The sequence below is a fragment of the Lemur catta genome, chromosome 1, assembly GCF_020740605.2.
Source record: "Lemur catta isolate mLemCat1 chromosome 1, mLemCat1.pri, whole genome shotgun sequence".
Taxonomy (NCBI): domain Eukaryota; kingdom Metazoa; phylum Chordata; class Mammalia; order Primates; family Lemuridae; genus Lemur; species Lemur catta.
In genome coordinates, this window is record NC_059128.1 from 276,249,577 (window position 1) to 276,266,538 (window position 16,962).

Below are 16,962 nucleotides of genomic sequence, written 5' to 3' on the forward strand. Positions count from 1 at the left end.
TGTCTGTGTGTGTGTATGTGTGTGTGTGTGTGTGTGTGTGTGTGTGCACTCGAGTGCTTGGGGGGAAGCACCAGAAGGGTGAGTGTGGGGGGGAGGGGGAGGCAGGAGGGCAGGAGGAGGACAGAGCCACAGCAGTGAGTGCAGAAGTGACAGGGGGAAGTGGTGTGGACTTGTGACAAATAGGGGCATGTCACACCTTTGGGTTCAGTCTTCTAAGGCAGACATATTAGTAAAGATATTGATTCCACTTTAATAGCAATCAAAATAACAGTGGCTTAAGGAAGAGTGGAGGGAGTTCCTCTTTCCTATAAGTCTGACCTGGCAGGTGGTCCAGGAAAGTCAGGAGACCCTGCGGTAACTGAGCACCTTGCCCTGGGTACACCTGCTGAAGGGGTACACCAGGCCCAGACCCTTACTGTTCTGCTATCTGTGAGTCTGCTGTTCTTCCCTAGGGCCAAAGCTGCTCACCACCTCATCCACGTCCCAGCACTGGGGAGGGGGACAAGGGAAGTGGAGGGCACATCCTTTCCTTTTGGAGGATTACTTGGAAATTGCAGTCATCACTTCCACGTCTACTGGCCCGGACTCAGTCACATGACCTTGCTAGCTGCAAGGGAGTCTGGCAAATGTAGTTCTATTTATTAGGGGACACAAGCTCAGGGATTCTGCTAAATTTAGCAAGGCAGGGACAGATGGTGGGGAATAACTTGACAGTCTATTATAGAAGGAATGTGATTTTAGAAAAATAGTGTCATGAATCCACCTCTTTCCCCTTGCAAAGGCAAAAGCAAGCCAACGGTAACCATACAATAAAGAATAGGAGCAGCATGTGATTAGAAAAATCAGATTGTCGGGGGGGATTTGTCCAATTTTAGCCAGTTGTGGGGTTCATGGTGAAGGCTGCACCTCGGGAAGGTGTGTGTTGGGTTGCTCTACAGCTAGCTGGTTTTCCAAGACATAACATGCTCTGTAGCTCTCCAGCACCCGGGCCCGGACGTACGCCTTGTCCTTCTCCTGCCAGACATCTGACTCGATGTACACGTTGAATGGGTCGTGCGAGTGCTCCAGTTTCTTTGAGCGGATGTAACTGAGCATGATGCCCAGGGTGAAGAAGCCAAAGAAGCCAAGCACCATAAGGATGTAGAGTGCCGCCAGCTCGCTGTCACTGTCACGGTGAGACCTGAGGGCCAGGCCAGACACGTTGCTGCCCTGCTGAACTGTCTCCTGCCACAGCTTGGTCAGGAAGGGCTTCACGGCTGTGGCATTGGACAGGATCATCCTGGGCTTCAAGGTTTCCCTGCTGGACAGCGAACTTCCAGGCAAACCTCTTAAAGGAAAAATGCAACCAAAAATCAAAAAGCATAACTTGGCCAAAACCCACACACATGCACACACACACATACATAGCTTTTTTTAAAGTCTCAGGTGACAGAGGTGAGCCGACATGCTCCTCAGTCCATGGCATGTGCCACCTTGCATCTGCAACGCCCTCTCTTGATGGGGTCAATTGATACATTGATTCTCTCGGGCTGCTCTGTGTGAGCACTTCCTTGCTTTGAGCGCCGTGTGGAACCCATGGCGAACACCCACTTCTTTTCTCTGTCCACTGCCCCAGAGATGGACACTGCTCTGGCCACTAACTTCATAAACAAAGGGGAGACAAACATCCTCATTCTTTGCCCCCTGTGGACTCAAAAGAATCCCATGTTTCACACAACTCGTTCCTGATGCTCACATGACTAGTCAGATGAGGTGCTCTCGGGCGACCTTGGAGGTGCCTTACAAGGGCTGGTCTATTTTACCACGGAGCCCGTGTCTATGGGCAGCTGTGTTCATGTGAATGGAAAACCCACCCCATCCCATGGCAGACTTTGGAATGACTCTGGGGAGATTTCACATCAGGCTCCCCTCGAAGGGCCAGCATTACAGCTTGTGCTGTGTCTGCCTCCTCCCTGCCCCCTGCCCTCGCCTAAATGGCTAGTCTGGCCAGGCAGAAAGTGACATTTTCCCCATCACTTTCATCTTGATGTCACTGTCCCTGAACACCCATAATGGGCCTGGGAGTTGGAAAAGTTATCTCCAAGTAGCGGTGGAATTGTCAGGAGTTTTGTTTACTCTGAAACCCCCATCTAGGTGAGATCACTGGTAAGCTAAAACAAGTTTTTTTTTTAATTATTATTTTTTTGGCAAATGTCAGTGTCTACCCCCAGTTCCTGCTTGGAAACAAAAGCTCAAGGCCAGGTGTCTAGGGTCACACTCCAAACTCAACCCAAAAGGGGCACTGGGAGCTGTAAGTGGTCCAACTCATTTCTTAGGAGCTTCAAAGTGGTTGAGTAGAAGACGCCACTGAGGTATCCTTAGGGTGACTGCAGTAACCAGAGGTGAAGCACATGTCTGGGAACACAGTTTCCTTCTGGAAACGCTATGGAAAGAGAAATTCCAACATGTGCCGGGGTAGCTCAGCCCTTCTTGGCCAGGATGGGGACTGTGCCATCCCACATCATTGTGCATAGGACAAATGTCAACCTCAGATGCAGATTAGACCTAGAGCTACTTCTTCATTGAATTGGCTTCACTGTAACCCAGCACCAGGCAAGGACACGTGATGCCTTTCCGAGACCTCTCTTCCTCTGCCCATCCCTAAAATGCTGATGCCTCTCTGAACTCTACCACCGTCCTCTTCTCTTCTCATTACCCTCTGCCTGGGTGATCCACCTGCTTTTTCAGGTTCATCAACATGGCCACGACCCAGGCCTCCCTTCTAAGCGCCAGAGCCGTGTCTCCACTTACCTGCTAAGGAGACATCTCACGCTGGCCGTCTCCAGGCTCCTCAAACTCAACAGCACACCCTAGCTGGTTGGAGCCTGAGCTGTGCCTCAGTGAGCCGAGTGGCGATATCACCCACTCTGAGATCCGAGTCACCCTCACTGCAATCTTGTCACCTCATTCCCCATCTCTAAGGCCTTCCCTGTCTCCTTCCCACCTTCAAGGTGAAACTCCCAATCTTCTGCATGGACATAGACTCTAAATACAAAGGGCCCACCTTCTTGGCCCATGAAGCTCCCAAATGGTGCCTACTCATGCTTTAGAATTCAGCCCAGCTCTCACACCTCCTGACGCCTTCTCTGAGGTGTGGGGCTGGGTGAGCACCACACACACCATGTCCCCTGCCAGCCTCATCATGGGCACAGTCTCCAGGGCCACAATCTCCCCATCCCCCTGCCCCCAGTCTACCTAGCCTGGTACACAGCCACACAGGAGCTGCCTGTGCATGTTTATTGAATAGATGTCACCAGGACTTAGTACCTTTCAACAGATGGGGCCTAAATCTTTATAACCTGCATACTGCAATGAACAGGTGCCAACAAGCTGGCTTCAGAGCTTTGGCTAACTCCCTTTTCTAGAAGGGCAGTCATCTCCACCCTGACCACAGCTTCAGAGAACATGAACGAGGAGCAGAAAGACCTCTGACTTTGGAATCCCATCTCCATCCCAACCCAGGTTTGGATTCTGGCCCTGCTACTTCCTGGCCACACGATCCTGATCAGCTTCCTTAAACCCACTCAGCCCAGTCTTTTGCTCTTTCCAAAGCAGGGAGATGTTTGTGGGCTGTTGGATCACTGAGCAGGCACACAGAGTGGCTGACATGCACAGGCCACGTGGTGGGTACACACTCAGTGGTCCCCGGTGTGGGATATTGGTTTTTCTACTTCGTTAAGAAATTGCAGCCCAAGGATTTGGGCTTTGAAGTTTTAGGTTTGGCTTTCCCACAGCTGACCCCTTGGGTCTCTGTTCTTCACCTTGTGGGGAAATCAGCCATGCATGAGAAGCAAAGATTGTTCGTGGCCTTTCCTGACTTTTAGGCTTTTGAGTCTGTGCACAGAGATCTGTTAGGTGCTAAACTGCATGGGCTCAAGAGACTGACTCTTATACAGGTACTGACTGTTATGCAAAGCCAGCAGTTAGCCCCATTCTAACCATGAGGGTAGGCAGGAATTGTTTGGTGACAGATGCAAAGTCAATGCTCAACAATTTCTTTTTAAATTACTTAAAACCACTTACCAGTGCATAGAACCCTGCCCCAGAAAACAGGCAGGCCTTGACCTGATAACATGCTGTTTCCAAAGACCCAGAGTGACCACAGTTGGCAAATAGTTCTGCCCCCAATTACTGTTAGAGAGTTCTGACAGTTTAATGACCACACGAGACTAGAATTATGGCAGGCAACATCTGGAGATTCAAATTCATACTGTTGGGTTTACTGAGAAGACCTGTTGCTTAAAACCAGATGGACTTTTCTATGGCCAGAGGAGGCAACCAGAAACATCTGCTTTGAAAACCTCCCAGGCCCAAACCATTCTCAGCCTTGTTCTAAGGCAGTGGTGCTGTAGCATCACTGTGTTAAAATGCAGATTGCTGGGCTCTGCCTCCAGAGTTCTGATCCAGCAGGTCTGGGGTGGGCCCTAGAATCTGCATGTCTAACATGCGTCCCACGTGCCGATGCTGCCGGGCTGGAGACTGTGGTTAGTATCCCACCGGAATCACCTGTGGAGCTTTTACAAAATAGTGCCGCCTGGATCCCGTCTCCAGAGATTTTGATGTCACTGGTCTGGGTTCCTGCCTGGCTGTGGGACATTTTAGAAGCCTCCCAAGTGATCTTAATTTGTAGCCAAGATTGAGAACCCCTGGGCAGTGGTGTGGGACATTAGTGTGGGCCTTTTGTGCTACAGGGTACCTGGAAGAATTTTGTAAAAATATAAAACATGATTTCATAGCCTAATTTTCAAATCGCATTTGTTTTTCAGATTTTCTTTTTTGGTCTTGCTTGTCTCTGATGTAGTCTGAAGAGAAGCTACGAAGAGAAAGTCCCAAGTCTTCACTGTGACCTTGGCTGCCCTTGTCGTAACTCTTGCTGGCACCTTAATTGTGATTAACCTGTCAGAGCTTTATGTGGACCAGAAAAGTCAAGTTTGGCCCGGAGCGGTGGCTCACGCCTGTAATCCTAGCCCTCTGGGAGGCCGAGGCAGGTGGATCGCTCGAGGTCAGGAGTTCAAGACCAGCCTGAGCAAGACCCCGTCTCTACTAAAAAAAAAATAGAAATAGAAATATATTATCTGGACAACTAAAAATATATATAAAAAATTAGCCAGGCATGGTGGCGCATGCCTGTAGTCCCAGCTACTCTGGAAGCTGAGGCAGTAGGATCGCTTAAGCCCAGGAGTTTGAGGTTGCTGTGAGCTAGGCTGACACAACAGCACTCACTCTAGCCTGGGCAACAGAGTGAGACTCTGTCTCAAAAAAAAAAAAAAAAAAAGAAAGAAAAGTCAAGTTAATTAGCTGCCTTTCTAATAACAACACTGCATTTAAAAAAATTTTTTTTTTCTTACTTTAAATGTAATTTATTGTATTGCTTTTGCTAAATGCCCTTGGTACCTCCAAAGCCTGCAGGCTGGGTCACTGTGATATTTTTGTGTAATGAGTCTCAAAATGACAATGTCCTCTTAATAGTCAGCATGGTATAAACAACACACTGTCATTTGGGGGTTTATGTCAAATTCTGTAAGTTCACTTCCATCATGACACCAAAGTACCCACATGGCCAACAGCCATGGTTTTACACTGTTGGATTCATATGGATTTGGACAGTAACTGACCTAACAATTTTTTTCCTTTCTTTTTCAAAATTAATTAATCAATCAATTAATTTTTAGAGATGGGGTCTCACTCTGTCAGCCAGGCTGGAGTGCAGTGGTGTCATCATAGCTCACTGCAGCCTCAAACTCCTGGGCTCAAGTGATCCTCCCGAGTCAGCCTCCTGAGTAGCTGGGACTACACATGTGCACCACCATGCCTGGCTGATTTTTTTTTCATTTTTGTAGAGACAGGCTCTCGCTGAGTTGTCCAGGGTGGTCTCAAACTCCTGGCCTCAAGCGATGCTCCTGCCTCAGCCTCCCAGAGTACTGGGATTTCAGGCATGAGCCACTGTGCCTGGCTTCAACAATCTTAATTTACAGAAAACTGGGCTCCACAGAGGTGAGATGACTTGCCAAGGGTCATCTCTCTCCCACCAAAAATACATCTAAAATTTAACCTTTCAGCTATTGGTTCACATTGTATTAGTATAGAAAAGGGAATTTTTAGGACCTTGTTGAGAGGAAATGGACTCTTTATTTAGGATCAAGGAACCAAGGAATGGCCACTTTTATCAGGTAAAATTGGGTCTATGCCAATGGGGATTGGCTAACTATGCCATCAGACGTCATCCCTGGCCCAATCCCCACAGTTTTTTTGTTGCTTCCACGGTGGGTGAGGGGCTGGGGGAGGCAGAGCAGTAGGAATCAGGGATGTTCAGCTCCAAACAAAACCAATCTGATGCTCAGCTTGTGTTCAACAGTCTCAGCTGTGGGCTTGTTGGACCCAGGAAGAGAGGATTTCTGGATTTCTGCTTCTGCCTGGGCTTGAGACATGGACGCTGCTCCCAGTCAAGGTTAGTACAGTTTGTTTTTTTTTCCTTCAAAGTTTAGACCCAGAGCTGCTGGTCTGCTAGAAATCACTGGGGTCACAGGACTGTGGGCAGCTGAGCTGAGCTAACCACCTGCAATTAGAGACCAACTGGGCCTCCAGCACCTTGGGGCTCTGCAAGGCCCCCAGCTGCAGCCGGGGGAGAAGCGGGCGGTGGATGGCGCCTCGCTGTTCCCGGCACACACTACCCACATGCTGACTTCTCCCACATGCTCTGGCTGTGTCGCCTATCAGCGCTGATAACGGCCTGGAAGCTTTCAGAGCAGAAGCTTTCCCAGCATGGGCAACTCTCTTTCTTCCTGAAGCACTTACTGACCGGGTGAGGCCCTTGTGGCGGACTCCAGGCTTTCTTCTAAGAGGGATAGATGCTGGGGGTGGGTAGGGAAGACAGGGATGTCAGAGCTCAGGAATCCGAGTTCCAGCCCCAGCTCAGTCCCAGATAAACCACACACTTCCCAGGCTCTTATCGTGTGTATCTAGGTACACCGGGAGTGGCATTTTTATCAGTATTAACATCATTCCTTAAGCATTTCCTTAAAAGAACATCCAGTCTTAAAATCAACATTTGGCCTTATTTGTTTTAAGAAGCACAATTAGGGTAAAAGCAACTACGGATAAGCCTAATTTTGGTGAATATGATCTTATTGAGTCAAGAGTTCTGAGGCAATTTTCCTTGGAAGCAACTGTCCATTGTTTTCATCTTTATCGCAACACTATGTCCAAATTCTGGAAATATATTTACCTTCTAGCAGAAGAGAAGCCACCCGGGGCCACCAGACCCTTCCAGGCATTTAGCCACTTTATGTCTTCCAACCTTCTCCTCCCTGCAGTGACCCTCTTCCCCAGAGGGTCACTCAGTGTTCAGAGTCTCTCAAGGAATCAGGATGAGACCATGCGGAGGCAAAAAATCCAACTGTCCTCTCTGATCAGGAAAGTGTTGTCTGCCACCTCCCAGCTAGCATGGTGTGTGGCTCTAGAGTCTGGCCCTTTTACCAGGAGCTTCCCAGACCTCTCCGTGGGTGACAGAGAATGGGAATATAAACACTGGGTGCCAGGGGAGTCAATCCAGTGAGCTGGTGAGGGGACCCAGTCAAACTCAATGTGGGAAAAGGGTGAGCATCCGGGGATGGAGAATGGAGGACAGCTGGAATCACATATAAGGAGGGCAGGCAGGAATCTTAGCTTCGGCAAATGGAATAAGTCCAAGGAGCCTCAGTTTCCTCATCTGAACAATGGGAATAATGGAATCTACCCTGAGTCTGTGCCACAGGGTTTTGTGCAGCATGGAATGAGCCCTCCACCTGCCTTGCTCTTGCTGTGCGTTTGCTGTTCTCCCTGTAAGAAGCATGCCCACCCTATCTGCTTGTCACAATTCTACTGGTCCTTCAAAAGCCAGCTCATGTGCCACACTTTGTGTGAACCCCCATCCCGAGTCCCCTCCCTTCCTTCGACCTTGTCTGTATCTCATAGTGCCTTGTCCATATCTCTCCCACAACGCCGATCATATTCTAACTTGTAATAGTTCATGGATTTGTCTGGGCATTTCCTCCCAGGAGCTCCCAAAGGGCAGAGCCATCTTGCCAGTCTTGATCTCTCCTCCAGCACCCAGAATATTTCAATAAGGGTTTGCTCAATGAAATGGGCGTGCAAAGGATTAGACTGATACCCACCACAATGGGAATGTGAGAGTGAATGACTGATAAAGCGTACAACACTCTGGAAATAACTTGTTGGATAATCAAAGGAAAACCTCTTGCAATGTAGTTATGGTGTTACACATTAAAATTTATATTATTTATACATTTTTATTATTACTCATTTTGAATAGTAAGATTTATATTAGTCTTATAATTATATATGTTTCATATCTGCAACCCAACTTATTCCTAAAAAAGAATTCAGGCAGTCAGTGATTGCTAATAGTAGAGCATAATTTTCCTCCCTTCTAACCCACTCCTGGTAACTCTTACTGTTTTCCTTTTCTTTTCCCATAGTCCTTATCACCTTCTGATATAATAGAGTTATCTTAATTATTATCTTCACTGCTTAATGTTTGTTTTTCCCACCAAAATGTAAGCTTTTGCCGGCAGGGATCTTGAGGGCATGTGTTGTTTCTCATTGTGTCCCGAGCAGCTAGAACAGCGTCTGGCGCGTGGTAGGAGCGCAATAAACCTTGGCGATCGCAGGCATGCATGAACACACGAATAAGTAACTGTGCCCTTCACCTGCCAGAAAGCCCCAAACCGCACGGGAACTGTCTCACCCTCAGAGATTTAACACGATAGCAGTGAGCCCCTCTGATGTCTTCAAAGGATACTTTATTTTCAAAACTATGCACTTTCCACTAACCTGTCAAATGCAAGACTTACCTGAATGTTCCTGAGACTACGTCCTCTGGGGACTGAGAACACCCTCTTCAGACGGATCCTCAGCTCATCTGCTGAGTAGTTTGAAGCAGGTGGGAGAAAGCAGAAGGTTTTTGCCTGGTTATTAGAAATTCATGGAGCAGAGTCACTGCCTCCCAACTCACTCATCACACTGTATTCAAGCAACAAGTGAACTCAGCAAAGTCCCCACCAGCTGAACCATAAATGACAGCTACGGTTACTGAGAAGGTTCTTCCTTAATGGAGCTAGAAGCGCCTTCTTAATCTAAAGGTGGACTCCAACGAACTGTCGATTCACACAGAGGAACCTGACAACTGCGGGAGGCAATGTATTGATATTATGTAATAGATCGGGCAGGCACACATGGCTTGTTACTTGGTCAACTTTCATCTAACGTTCCCCACTTTGCCCATTACCGCAATCAAGATCAGATATCACTAATGTTCTCCAGGCCCCATGCCCTTCCCACGGGGAGATGCCAAGGCCCAAGAACGGGTCAAAAAGAGGCTCCCTTTGAGGCTGGATGTGCACTCCAGTATTGCCTAGCTGAAGGTCTTTAAAACAAAGTGGGGACTGGGATCTTGGGTGGTTTTAATTTTCTTTTGAAAATTGCTTTTAGGTATTTTCGAAATTTTCTACAAGAATGGCTATTACTTAATAATAATAGGAAAATGTTTTCGTTGTTGTGCGGTGGAGAGATGTTTTCCTATGCGTTTGTTTTGTGAGTAAGTGAGGACGGGCAGAGGGAGAAGGGGGAGAGGCTGAACCATCCCGCCGCGTCTCACACTGCAAGGGACCGGCGCTTCCACCTGGCGCGCGCCCGCTGCGCGTCCGGAGACGCGGGTCCCAGGAGCACCCTAGGGTCCCCGGGCGAGGGGCCCCGAGGCAGAAGCCCCTGACTTACCTGGGTCTGCGGCACGAGAGAGACGGGTGTGGAGCGGCGCCCGCGCCTGCAGAGCTCTGGGTCCACCGACAGCCGAGCCGGGGGCGGCACCTCCGCGGGGTGCGCGCGGGGGCGGGCGGGGCCTCCCGGAGCCCAAGGGCGTCCCGCCCCGCTCCGCCGCCCGAGCCCCAGCCCGGCCCGGGGTCCCCGGGGGGCCCCCCGCCCAGCCCCGGCCCTCACGGGTCCCCGCACCCTGCATCCCAGGCCAGCGCCGCTGCGCGCGGGGGGGCGGCGCTTGGATCACGCCGGGTGGTCTCAGGGCTCACAGAAAGTCTGCGTTCCTACGGAGAGACCACCGACAGACAGACAGACCTACCCTCCTGTGGGAGTCTGGGGTTGGCAGGGTAGAAGCCCCTGCCTAGAGGAAGGACGTCTGGGAGACCCCCACCCCTTCAAACATCCCCAAACGGAGTCACTTCAGAGAGGGCTCAAAACCTCACCTGACTTTTTTTGGCTGTATCCCGCAGCCCAGTTGTGGCCGGGACCTAGTCAGCAAGCATTTATTGAGTGCCGCTGGGTGACCGGCCCTGAGCTGGGAGCGCAGCTTCCACCACACAGGCAGGGTCCCCGCGCACCGCAGCCAGTCGCTGGAGGCCCCTAAGCCTTGGCGCGTGTACCCCAGAGTCCTTTCTATCCTTCCCAAAGCGGCTAACCCTGCGATGGCCCCGGTGACTTCCTGGCAAGTTCCACAGCAGTCGCCCACCAGCTAGCTTAGCAGGCAGGAATGAATGAGAGGGGGCAGTCCCCATAAGACAGTCCCGTGAAAGCGCTGGGGAGCGACGTCCAGGCTCGGCGTTCTGGGCACGAGGGCGCTTGGAGGCTCCCTGAGGGTCCACGCGGTGCGGCAGTGCAGGACTCTAGGGACCGAAGCGGGACTGGCATTGCTCTGCACTGCAGTGTGAACATAAACCCACACGGCCGCTTTGGAGTCCTGAAATGCCCACGGCCTCTGACGTGTAACTGTGCTGTGTGAAGTCTATTCTGTACAAAAGATCAGACTGTAGAAAAGCCTTAAGCAAATAAAAGTTCTTTGTAATTTTACTTACAATAACTAGACTCTAGACGTCTAAAAGCAGAAAAATGGTTAATTAAATTACAGTACCTAGGATATAATATTATTCTACATGGCAGAACATTATATGCAGTCGTTAAGAAAATGTTTACAAATAGTTTGTAATAACATGGGGGATCTTTATATTATAATATTAAATGAAACATACCAACCAAACAAACAAAAAACAAGGCCCTAAAATGTACATACAGGATGGTATTACAGGTATTATTTCAAAAGTCTGTAGGGAAACACACCACCATGTTAACATTGTCTGTTAGTGGTGGCTTCCCTGGGATTTCTTTTATATATGCTATTCTGTTTTCCTTACTTTTCTTCCTTCCTCCCCTCCTACCTTCCTTCCTTTTTTTATGACAACTCCATATACTTTAATATTTAGGAAAAAATACATGAACTTTATCTGGAAATTCCCTGGATTCTCTCTCCTCCAGTTCATGCCATATGTATACGGCATCCTCCTGCCACCTGTTTATAAAGGACTCCACCAGGAGAGAAAATGGATAATGGATTGAAGTGAAATGTTTGTCCCTCCACACATTTATGGATAACCCTTTTGGTAACACTTCCTAGACCAGGTAAGCACGTGTGGAGCACCCCAGATCAGCTGTGCAGAGTGCTGTCTTCCGTCACAGGGTGGAACAATGCCTGCCCACCTGTCCCCGGGTTATGGTGAGGACAGTGTGAATGCAAGCGCTGCCAAAAACGCACAGCCTTATGTAGGTGGTGGGGTTCTTATTTCTCCCGGTTCTCCCCATCGCTCCACACCCGACGACTTATTCTGTCATTACCATGCCGTGGTTGTCATTTCCTGCTTGCAATGATAAGACACAATTGCCCTTGAGAAAGAGTGTTTTGCTACCCTCAGTGAACTTGAAGTGATTTCCCTTTTCCCTCTTTCTTCTCCCCTCACTCTTTCATTCTTACCTCTTCTCATCTTACAGGTATGGTTGACTATAAAATAATCATAATAATAGAACCACGGCCTACAAAGTCCTTGGGTCACTCTGTCCTGTCTCTCTCTCTCCTCGTCTTCCTCTCTCTCCTCCTCTCTTCTTGGTCTCTTCACTAGAGAGGTAGCAAATGTGGCCCCCTGCTGCTCTCGGTGGCTTTATCTTTATTTTCCATGAACTGCCCCTCAATGCAATATGAAGTTCAAAGCCAAAGCTCAAGCCACTTCTCATCTTTTCTTGGAAAAATCTCAAATCTTAACTTGCAACTCAGATGTTCTGAGGTGCTCCTAAGGCATCTCCCAGGCTACTGGAGGAAGAGAGGCCCAGCTGTCACTAGGAAGGATGGATCTGCAGTCACTCACCTAGAATGCAGGATCATGTGCACTATTCTTACTGTCCCCTCTGGCTACCATTCACCTGATGTCCAGTTGCCTCTGAGTTGGCCTGGGGATGTTCCCTGCCCTTTGGTCCCCCCCTTGTTGTTTTTTGACCCCTTTACCCCATGGCTCCTACTGTCATCAAGGACAATTCTCATTGATTGCCCTGGGGCTTCTGGATCTTTAGTGACAAACACCCCTCAGGATCACAACCTTTCTTTAGCAGCAGCAGAGCATAAGCAGGGTGTAGCAGTGTGCTAAAATCATACTTCCTTCCCACTTGAAAGAAAAAAGGGAGCAGGGCACTAAAGTCCCCATCCTGTCCCCATGGTGACAGATGATGGGGTGAAGAATGATGGAAGAGAATCCTGCCTGGCCACCTGGGCCATCATCCCCCAGGGCTGTCCACAGCTCTGTCACCTTCCCACACAGATGGCTTAAAACATCTGTGTCTTCTCCAATTGCCATTTGGTGCTCTTGAGCCTCTCCTGTCCCCCTTCTTTGACCAACATCTCCCTGTCTGATTCACTTGGCCACAGGAGGCCTGCCTCAGTTTCCTCCCAGGACTCCTCTTTGCCTGGGAGTGCTACACATGAGCGGCGTCCTCCCCACCCGCTGTGGTTTCCTGGCATTGTCCAAAGACCTCCTGGAAGATTGCTCTGGTTCCAAGACGAAACCACCCTCAACCTGCTCTGGGCCCTGCAGGCTGTTCCGGCTCATTCCCCACAGCTCTGCTCCTCCAACAGAGCTTCTAGACCAGCAGCAGAGGTGCCACCAATCTCTGCAGGACTGACCTTTCTCCTCCAGATCCTTCTCGGTGGGTCTACCCACTGTGTCCAGCTTCACACGCCCCCCCGGGTGATGACCCTCCTCCAAATGGGCCCAGGACTTTTCAAAACTCAACTCCGCAGCAAAGGTCTAAGAGTGGGGGCTGCTGGACAGCTCCAAGCCTCGAGGCATTGGTCTGCTTGTTTATTTACTTTAATTTTGAATTCGTTTTTAAGATTAAAAAATTGAGAGCTCTCATATTAAGCATCTAGATTTCTGGTTTCTGTTACAAAAGTCCAGGGATCTGAAAATGTCAAGCCCACCTTTGGCAGAGGACAAACTCATAGGAGCTGATCCTCTGGGCTCTTGCACAAATATGCAAACTAGAGCATTTACCACAGGGTCCCCCACCCCACATTCTCCTCCCCAGGGACACTGAGCAGGCTGCCCTGCTAAATGTCCTGCCTGCTTCATTAGATACTGGCTTTGTCACTCTGTTCTAGGACCCACTTTCTGCAAAGCCCCTTACCTGGCTGGCTGTTTCTCCACTTTGCATACCTGAGAACTCATTTCCTCATTGAATTGCTTTGACCTTGCTAATTTTTGTAGTGCTGCAAGTACTTTTTGGCTGTGTCAGGTGTGCACATTCTGTTTGTCATTTTAGTGCAATGGTTATTAATTTTTTCAGATTCTTCTTGGGAATCTGAAAAAAATTATGGCTCCTCTCCACACTCCCCCCAAAATGCACACACACACATACACACACACACACACACACACACACACACACGGAAGGTTTGACCTCCAATTCAAGAGATTTATAGACCCTCTGCTATGCTAGATGATTCGTGGCTGCCATGTTAGGAACCACTGATTTAGGACTATCTTTTCAATTCCATAGGTCTCTACTGTGTACTGTGCTGACTAAATGCCACTGAATGTTGCCTGATTAGTAGCAAGATTGTCCATCGAAATAGTCATTTAAGCTGCCTCTGCCTAGGTCTCGTGGGGATCTGCACTAATTCACAGCACCCTCAAGTCACCCAAGGAAGACAAGATGCAACTGGCTGTAGACTCGCTGATTCAGGCATCACAGCTGCCCTTGCATTTGACAAATAACCACAACCTTCACATTGTTAGGAAAAGAGCACAAATCCAATTAAGAAAGCTTTTCCAAAAGAAGTAACAGTGCTCTCACCCCCTCTGTCTCTCCTCACCCCCTTTTTGTTCCAGCATAATGCTGTGCTGATAGGAACATGGATAAATTAATTACAGTCTGGAATGTTATTTATGGGTAGGAAAGAACACTAAATCTACTCATACAATGTTTGACATTTGAATATAAATATTGCCATTATGTTTAAAAAAAAAAACTCAATCAATCCGGTTTATGCAGACATAGATATAATCCTTTTAAACACTGTGGATTTAAGAATCACAAAGGTAACAATAAGCTGGGTGTTTTACCCAGTCAAAGAACAAGAAGATGTAGGAATGAGATTAGCATCTCTTCAGTCCCTTGCATGTTTTATATTATTTTGGTGAAATTCCAATTCCTGACAACATAGAAGCACTGTTGTGGCTAATGTCCCTGAAATGGAAGGACATTGGCAATCCTGCATTAAAACCAGTGCAGGTGGCCTTTCTGGGAATATGCGTGAAGGTTACATTTAAAAATGGGACTGTGACAACCATTGCCGTGGTTTCTGTATTACTTCAACCAGGACCTTGGGCCTGGAAATCTGGATTTTTGGGGGTTGGTGTGGGCCCCCCCCCCATGGGCACTGAATGAATATATGAATGAAACAGAGGTGGTGTCTGGCATGACCCAAAGGACGACAAGAGGAAACATTCAAATGAAATCTTTAGAAAAGCAAATTTCAAAAAAACTCAAGTATAAAATTTGTACAATGAAAAGATTTCGATGACAACCTTGATCTTCAAAGTCAGCTTGATTCAGTATTTACTGAGTTCCTACGTGGTGTAGGGCACCAAATCAAAAGTCCGGATTTGCCCACTGTGCAGGGCAGAGCTGAAATGCTGGCAACCTCCTCTCACCAACGTACCCCCCTCACAACACCCCAAAGACTTTCTGGCAGAAGTGCTCTCTCCCTGCTGGGACAACTGTACAGGTTCTGACAACACCACACTTGGACACCCATTGCTCTTAGAACTATTCTCTTTCATTTCTGAAGTGCTTGCCAAAGGCCAGCCTAGATCAGCTCTGCCAGGAATCTGACAAGAGTTTCCAGGCTGCTCTCCTGGCTCATCTGTCCTGGGGTGGCCCATTGTACCGCACTTCATTTTCCACCTTAGATGTCAATCATCGATGCCCACATTTCTCTCCTCCCACGCTATAAGCTCCCAAAAGACAAGTTATACCAACTGGTTTGCCTTTCCATTCTCTATGGTGACCAGCAAGGAGCCTGACGTGTAGAAAGGGCTTCATAGATATTTCTTGGTGGATGACTGGTGACTTGTCTATCCATGATTTGGGGGACACCCCTTGCTGGACCAATCATGGACCAGACTGTACTAGGTGGAGGTGTCTGAGCACAGCAGAGCCTCAGTGGCCATTTGTTGAGTTAAGTTAAATTCAGTGGACTGTTGGAGCATGGACATTTGGAGCAGAGAAGCAAGTAGGAGGAATAAGCATGAATGACAGTATCTAAATTAAAATCTGTTGCCGTGACAGAAGATCAGACCTTTCTCCTCTGATATTGTTCTTCTGGAAATCACAAAATGTCCAAGGAATCATAAGTGATGTATAACTAGGTAAGGGAATTGTCTTTAACAAATGCTATGATTGCTCAGTGTTCTATTTCTCTTGGCAGTGAGAGTGACACAAAGACTAAAATGTGATGGGGTCTGAAGCCCTGCATGGTGCCACCCATTCACTAAACCTGAGTGGAGGCATGTGAGCTCTTTATTTCTTGTTTTGCTCATTTGTCACTCAGGATGATAAGAATACCTGCTCTATTTGACTCACAGTGGCCGTGTGATGAAGTCAAATAGCTTCTTTCGATCCCTGAGCAACAAAGCAGTGAAATGAAAATAAGAAAGGGAGGAATGTTCTGGACAAGACAGCTCAAGGACTTCATGTTTTGATCCATCTCTCAGCTCTGAACACAAAGCCATGATGGAGAGGTATAAAAATAGAAAGCTAAAAAGAGATGTCAACAGAAGCAGTAGAGAAACTGCCAGAAGCCTCTGACCCACTGGGCTCTTTGTCTAAACTCAGCAGGAAGTTTGGCCCCTGCTGGGCAAACCCAAGATGGCCGACCCAAGATGGCAGACAGAAACCAAGGACTTGCTCTAAGTCAGGAATGAGGGTGGAGCCTGGAAAGAAAGAAATAGTCCCTCACCACTGCCTGGAGACCAAGATTTTAGAAGAACAAGGGTGTAGGCAGGTGGGGCTGCAGACCCACCCCCCAGCCAGAACCTGAACTTAGTGACATACTGGCTTCCTGATGGGGCAAATGTCTCCAAGGTCACTATGGGGTGGAAACCTCAAACTACCATTATAAAATCTGGTCCAGGATGGGATCCCAGAGTCCAGGTGGAAACTGTCACAAAATGCTGGCCAAGAAAAGGCTGGCTAGACGAGGTAGAGGTAGGTGGGCAGAAAAATGAACAGAAACAAAAAATAAAAACCCACTCAAAATGTGTCTAAAAATCAAAATTTTAAAACAATGAAGAAATCTAATATGAAGGACTGCCAATAATCCTCATTTCATTTTACAAAGTTAGCACACCCTAATACCTAACCACATGAGGACAGGACCAAAAAGGAAAATTATAAGCCAATATCACTCCTGAAAATAGATGTGAAAATGCTAGATAAAATATTAGCAAACTGAATACAATAATTCTGAAATAAATACTATATCACAACCAAAGTAGGTTTATTCCAGTAATGCCAGGCTGGTTTAACATGGTAAAG

At 48.1% G+C, this 16,962-nt stretch overlaps 1 protein-coding gene across 4 annotated transcripts; it reads right to left on the reverse strand.

Moving 5' to 3' along the window:
• Window positions 1–97: 97 nt before the first annotated feature.
• KCNE1 (potassium voltage-gated channel subfamily E regulatory subunit 1) lies at window positions 98–10,557 on the reverse strand. 4 transcript variants are annotated; one of them, XM_045558264.1, is made up of 3 exons: window positions 10,293–10,557; window positions 8,892–8,959; window positions 98–1,327 (listed from the first exon to the last, which is right to left on the reverse strand). In XM_045558264.1, the coding sequence occupies exon 3, from the start codon at window positions 1,276–1,278 to the stop codon at window positions 889–891; it is 390 nt and encodes a 129-aa protein (XP_045414220.1). In that variant the 5' UTR covers window positions 1,279–1,327; window positions 8,892–8,959; window positions 10,293–10,557; the 3' UTR covers window positions 98–888. The 4 variants fall into 4 exon arrangements, with proteins under 4 accessions (XP_045414220.1, XP_045414204.1, XP_045414197.1 ...); XM_045558248.1 differs by having other exon boundaries at window positions 8,892–8,962; XM_045558241.1 differs by lacking the exon at window positions 10,293–10,557 and adding an exon at window positions 9,814–9,874 and having other exon boundaries at window positions 8,892–8,962.
• Between the last annotated feature and the right edge of the window lie 6,405 nt (window positions 10,558–16,962).

What these genes read in the sequence shown, in the direction of transcription:
- KCNE1 (XM_045558264.1), bottom strand. Translation starts at nt 1,278, where the DNA reads ATGATCCTGTCCAATGCCACAGCCGTGAAGCCCTTCCTGACCAAGCTG.